Raw genomic sequence first — 6,202 nt, 5'->3', positions numbered from 1 at the left:
ACATTCATGCGATTTTTTTTCTTTTTGTTGTTTCTTAGATGAGTGGACGAACTCACAGCCCACCTGGTGTTAAGTGGTTACTGGAGCCCATAGACATCCACAACGTAAATGCGCTACCCACCTTGAGATATAAGTTCTAAGATCTCAGTATAGTTACAACGGCTGCCCCACCCTTCAAACCGAAACGCATTACTTCTTCACGGCAGAAATAGGCAGGGTGGTGGTACCCACCCGCGCGGACTCACAAGAGGTCCTACCACCAGTAAAAATTACACGACGTCATACCGTGATGAAGTTGATAATTCTTCAGAAAAATTAGTACCTGCCTGGGAAATTTTAACATAGCCTAGTAACTTAACAGGACGTATTATCCAATACCACTACCGATCATCAAACAAATCCATAGAATGAATACACAGAACTTGATTATCAAATGTCTTTTGACAAAGACTTAGAAGAAGTCTTACTTAGAAAAACTTTCTTAGAAAAATTGGCTGGCCAGAATATACGGAGTAGTTTCCTTTAGTAATTTTTTACCTCCTTTAGTTCCTCCTCGCGTCGTTTTCCTCATTACTGAGGGTCGTGACTCCCCCGCTGCATCAGTTTCTCCCGTACGATTTCCCTCCATCTGCTGCGATCTTTAGCTTTCCTCCTTTAGTTAGTACGTAATGATATAAAAAAGTTTCAGAGCACGAACTTTATGGGACAATAAGGGCAATTAATTAAGTCACATTTAAAGCATTTGAAAGGGAAGCAAAACGGAAAAATAAATTGTGAAATGGCTGCTAATGCTATGAGCAATTAGTGAAGTTTTTTTTTTTAGCCGGACCTAGAAATCTACTGGATGTGTTCTTCATTGTTTTATTCGTTGATAATATAGTACAGTTGATAATATAATTGCATAGTGGGTAATGGCTGCTGTACAAAATATTTGAAATTGAAATTCAAATTTTCTTGTTCAGTGATTGCATTTACATTGTAATATCTATCAAGTCCGGCGAACCGTTATCATCGAGTTATCTTTTTTTATTATTGCTTAGGTTGGTGACCAGCTCAAGGCCCACCTGGTGTTAAGTGGTTAACGGAGCCCATAGCCATCTACAAACAACGTAAATGAGATACCTAACTTGAGATATGGGTTCTGAGGTCTCAGTTTCAGTATAGTTACAACGGCTGCCCCACCCTTCAAACCGAAACGCATTACTGCTTCACGGCAGAAATAGGCAGGGTGGTGGTACCTACCACAAAGTGGTGCTCACAAGGTATCCTACCACCAGTAAGTTGTGGATCTGTAAGGATGTTACCAACTAGAATAATTTTAAAAGGTCATGTAATCCGAATGAAGCTTCACAATGACAATTTAAAAATCCCGTTTCATAAATAATCCAAAAAATCATGTCTAAATAAATTTCTCTCAAATGTTGATTTCAAAATTTTATCAGTTTATCCACTTACTACGCTTCCAGATCATGGGGTAAAACCGAGGGATGACATTAGGTCCCCACTCGGTCGACTCTGCATGTAAATTTCTATAGCTTAATATACAATCTTCGCAAATTCGGTCCACCTCTATTTGGTGAGCCATTCATACTTCCCCTTTTTAGGTATATGAGTATAGGGCCATATAAGGTGAGTATTGGATGTCAGCGCGTTGACACAGTTATGTCGCTTCCAAACAGCCAAGTCCAATGCCAATAGATTTCAAGTGAAAGAGCTGTAACACATGTAGGTAAAAAGAGACATGACGATTTTTTTAAGTTTCATTGGGCCAACGTTTAAGATTTGGTCAAAGCTATAAGCAAATAGCTAACTTATAAACTTTAACTTCAGCTTCGAAGAACGTAGAACTTACGAGTATATGTAGATAATGTTTTACTGAATTTACCCCTTAAGTCATTAATCTTTTTTTTTTTTCGACACATCCAGATTTTTAACTTCACTTTCTTCCGAGTAGATCCATGTCATTAGACAATGTTAATTTTTCAAATTATTCGAGCACATTCCCGCTTTGAGGGTCAATTATAGCACCCCAATTAATTGTAACCGTTTACGTGGTATTCGACTTTGTAAACAAAAGGAAAAATCGTAATTGGCTTAAAGAATCACAGTAATTTGCTTTCGGGGTCTGGCTCGTCTTGAGAATTGGATCCTGTTATGCAGAAAAGAAGAAGCATTATTACTTAAAAGTTGAATTTTATAGTTTTTAGACTTTGCGGGGAGACAATCTAAACCACGGATGAATATCATCTAATATTTGAAGGATGCATTAATTAAATTCTTACAGATAGTACATATTCGCACAATGTTCATTTTTATTTTTCATTGTGTAGATTGGTGAACTATGGTGAGCCAATACGAATGTCATCACCCGTTTTGAGAAACAACGTTAAAGTTTCAAGTGTGTTGTATGAAGGATTATCCCACCTTATGCGGTTTTTTTGGTCACTTTCCTCTATTCAGTTCACTCTAGTTAAATCTTTAAATGGTTATCGTTGGTCGTTGAGAAAATGTTGATAGTACCTTGTTGACATAGTGTATGATAATATGGTACAATTTGTTTCAGGACATTGGTGCATTTAATTTGAATATTAGTCATCATAGTCTTTTTTATACGAGCATACGATCTATCTATCGCTCATGGACCTTGGCAATACTAGGGGCGCATTCAAGTTGTTACCTAGCGATGCGTACTCTCCCCAAGCTTTGTTTTTAGAAGAACAAGTCATAGCACTCTGGAAACACCGTGGGAGTTCATTCCAGGGCCGAATGTTAAGTGGCAAAAAAATATATGAACACAGTGGTTTAAAATAGTATGGATGAACTCTGCTGCGAGGGTGGGCAGTGCGATGGTAAAAAGAAGATGGCCGGATGAGATCAAACAATTCCTTAGAGCAGTAGTTAACATGGAACATACGACATAAAAATTAGAAATAGCCGAGCTGTTAGCTGTACACCCGGAAGTTCCAAACGATCTAAAGTCACAGTACAATGGCAATATCATTTATTAAAAGCTAGGAAAATGGTAAGAAAGTTGTCTGGTTTAACTAGAAATAAATAAAACCCGATGCGAATTGACAGGATGGCTTATTTTAAAAAATCAGTTGGTTTGCTTCATTCTGGATAACACGATCTAAATGAAATCTTAAAAAGCAATTATTTTGTTGATTTATCATTATTTCCTTTTGTAGCAGCTAATGGTTAAGTTTCATTTATTCAAAATAATAAATTTGTATATTGTAAAATAAAAATACATTATTCGCAAAATGTCAAATAATTATCGGCAAGAAGTATTTGCCTATTTGTAGAATAAATATCAAGAGCAGTCCCTCTGAAAAATACATTTCTTCCGCTACGTAATTGTTAGTAGCCTAAGGGGCAATTCCAAGGACGGGTAGGTGAGCCCACGGGCTCAACCTGAGAGGATTGCTTACACTGGCTCTAGCAAGAGCAGTGCTTCTTTGAATTTACCACCGGATCGGAATCGCGACCCACTGAGAAGATCCGGTGCAAAACTAAGTGGTCTGTGTCTATGGACTAGTTCGCACGTCGAACTCTTCGTCTTTATCGACGAGTTCCACAAGGATAATGACCGGTGCTTGAAGAGCCTAAAAGGAAAAAAAAAACATCAAACGAGTTAGTAACCATTTTAATTCAAAATATCGATTCGTCACAGTCTGGTGTTATTGTACTGTTTCTTGCTCAAAATAACTCATGTGCTGCGTAAGCTGGGTCTGATCCAGTGGGGATAGGAAGCATGTAGCATCGTCTAGGCGGGCTCCAAATTGTCCACCGAGATGGTCCCCCAACTTGTCACGAAGGACAGGTGGTCCAGCGTTCCCTGTGGTGGTAGTATTCGTTTGCGCGAGACATTCATGAAAAGGAGATCGGATGCTTGAGCAAAAAAGCAGTGGCGTTGTTTATTGCGTTAATTGTTTTATATAACACATCATTTGCAATTTGAGAACGTGCTGCTTAATCAATTATTAATAAGGTGTGTTATGATAGGCAGCGGCTTGGCTCTGTCCCTGTGACATTGCTGACGTCCATGAGCGACGGTGACCGCTTACAATCAGGTGGGCCGTATGCTCATCTACATACAAAGGCAATAAAAAAATAGTGTTTTATCAAAAATATAGGTACAGAAGACCTCAATTTTTACACCAACCCAAATAAACCAGTAACAAAACCTCTGAGTCCGGCTGCTTTTACCACTTCTTTATCATCTATAGAAATTTCGCTTACATTCTGCTAAATATTCAACTACTGGCCTCCGGATCAAATTCCTATAGTAGGACATGATACAAACCTTCACTGGTCTATAACACCAAAATTTCTGCTGCAAATACAACGTGCGGTCTGGCTTGAAGTGCAGAATATCCGCCATACCATTATGATTGAAGTAGTGCGATTTAAATTTATGCGTAAAGTTGGGCAGTTGAGTTTATCGCACGGTATTTATTGGCTACGGAAACCACTTAATATTAAACAAGCCAACGGCTGTCCACGAGGCTAATAAAAATTAACAGACTGACCGGAATTCATGTTTATTAATGCGAAGGTGACGTCATTGACACTTGTTCTATCCATTGTTTCGAAACTGAATGATTTGTACTAAGCGTCATTTAACTTGAACTAAATGCCTCACGACGTAAATGTATTAGTGTCGTAATCTTTTTAGTACAGAACCAAAATAAATTACTTAAACCACCACCACATCGACTTAACAAGCTAAAAATGAAGAGAAACGCTTTCTGTCAGCAAATATATTTTCTGCATTGATATGCACTCAATGAGTATTTAAAATTATATTTTTATATCAGATATCCATAGCTTATAGATATCAAAAATTTATATAGTAAGGCAATCCGCTTTAATGGTCTGCTTGTGTGAGCTAAAGCAAGTGAAGTCAAGATTTTGCCGGAGCTAATTTCTGCAAATTAATAAATAGTTCTCGAACCCTAAAAAAACGAGTCCTAACCTTGTGACATTTAAACTATATATAGGCAATGGAGCTCATGTACCTATCTATCGATATTCGTTACTAGCTTTAAAGGCAGCTAACTAATTGTGACAATAGTGATTCAATAACTGCATTTCAGAATGGATTTAGATGTGAATAAAAATCTGGCAGATAAAAATATTTTGAAAGGAGAAGAAGTCGTAATCAGTGGTATATCAGGAGTATTTCCAAACTCAGATAATCTAGTGGACTTCATGCGTAATTTATATGATAAGGTAATGATGTGACGTGACAATGATAACGTAAGTACTATAGCAAATATCTCCCCCACATCACAGCAGACCGCTGTTTCCAAGATCGACTATTAATTGTATCATCTTGCGTGGAATACAAAGCATATTTAATGTCAATAAATATATATACGCAAACATATTATTTTAGTCAATAAAAATTGAGTAAGCACGTTATATTTTAGACCAATATATTTCGCCACCTAGGATTATCTTTGTTTCCAGGTTGACATGATCTCAGACATCCCACGCTGGGCATTGAAGAGTGCGGATATACCAAAGCACTTAGGAAAAATTAATGGTGTGGAGAAATTTGACGCTCAATTCTTCAAGGTTGGTTACCAATTGACCTGCGTATTAGATCCACTATCGAGGAAACTTTTAGAACAAACTTATGGAGCTATTTTCGACTCTGGTAAGTTATTTAAGTATATAATTATTTGGATAACAGTATTATAACAGCACAGTGGATATTAACAGAGATGAGGTTATAAAAGAGGATCAAATAAAAAGGGATCTATTAAATAAACAGGACCACATGTCTCATATACATTTTTTTATCTACAATTAATTAATTGGTACATATAGCTGATATATTTTATACATTATATACATATATATACATTATAACATTACTATGTGCATTAAGTAAAACACAAAATTAACTGTAGGAACAAATTTAACATCACTAAAAGGGAAGAAAGTTGGAGTGTTCATCGGCACATCTCTCGCTGACACCGGAACGATGCTCATGTACGATGTGTCCAATAGAAGTGATTTCGTAATCAACGGGTAAATATCATTATCATCAATCACATTATATGCTCTTTTCTCATATAATTCCATACACCACGACCTCTGCATTTGTCTCAGCAAATGTAGTAACAACAGGGCAATTACGAGCAGAATTTAACTTCGAGTAATATAACATTCTGAGCTGATGGCGACCGAA

At 37.0% G+C, this 6,202-nt stretch overlaps 1 protein-coding gene across 1 annotated transcript in view; it reads left to right on the top strand.

The window, feature by feature from the left end:
- The first annotated feature begins 5,100 nt into the window (after positions 1-5,100).
- LOC114242082 (fatty acid synthase) overlaps positions 5,101-6,202 on the top strand; it is a 41,155-nt gene continuing 40,053 nt past the window's right edge. Inside the window, 3 exon segments of the mRNA XM_089734563.1 lie at positions 5,101-5,235; positions 5,476-5,665; positions 5,922-6,042. Of these exon segments, the coding sequence (XP_089590689.1) occupies positions 5,101-5,235; positions 5,476-5,665; positions 5,922-6,042 (446 nt within the window).

The sequence above is a fragment of the Bombyx mandarina genome, chromosome 18 (assembly GCF_030267445.1).
Source record: "Bombyx mandarina strain Sakado chromosome 18, ASM3026744v2".
NCBI classification, from domain to species: domain Eukaryota; kingdom Metazoa; phylum Arthropoda; class Insecta; order Lepidoptera; family Bombycidae; genus Bombyx; species Bombyx mandarina.
The sequence above is the reverse complement of the archived record's forward strand: the minus strand, read 5'-3'. Positions and strand labels throughout refer to the sequence as shown.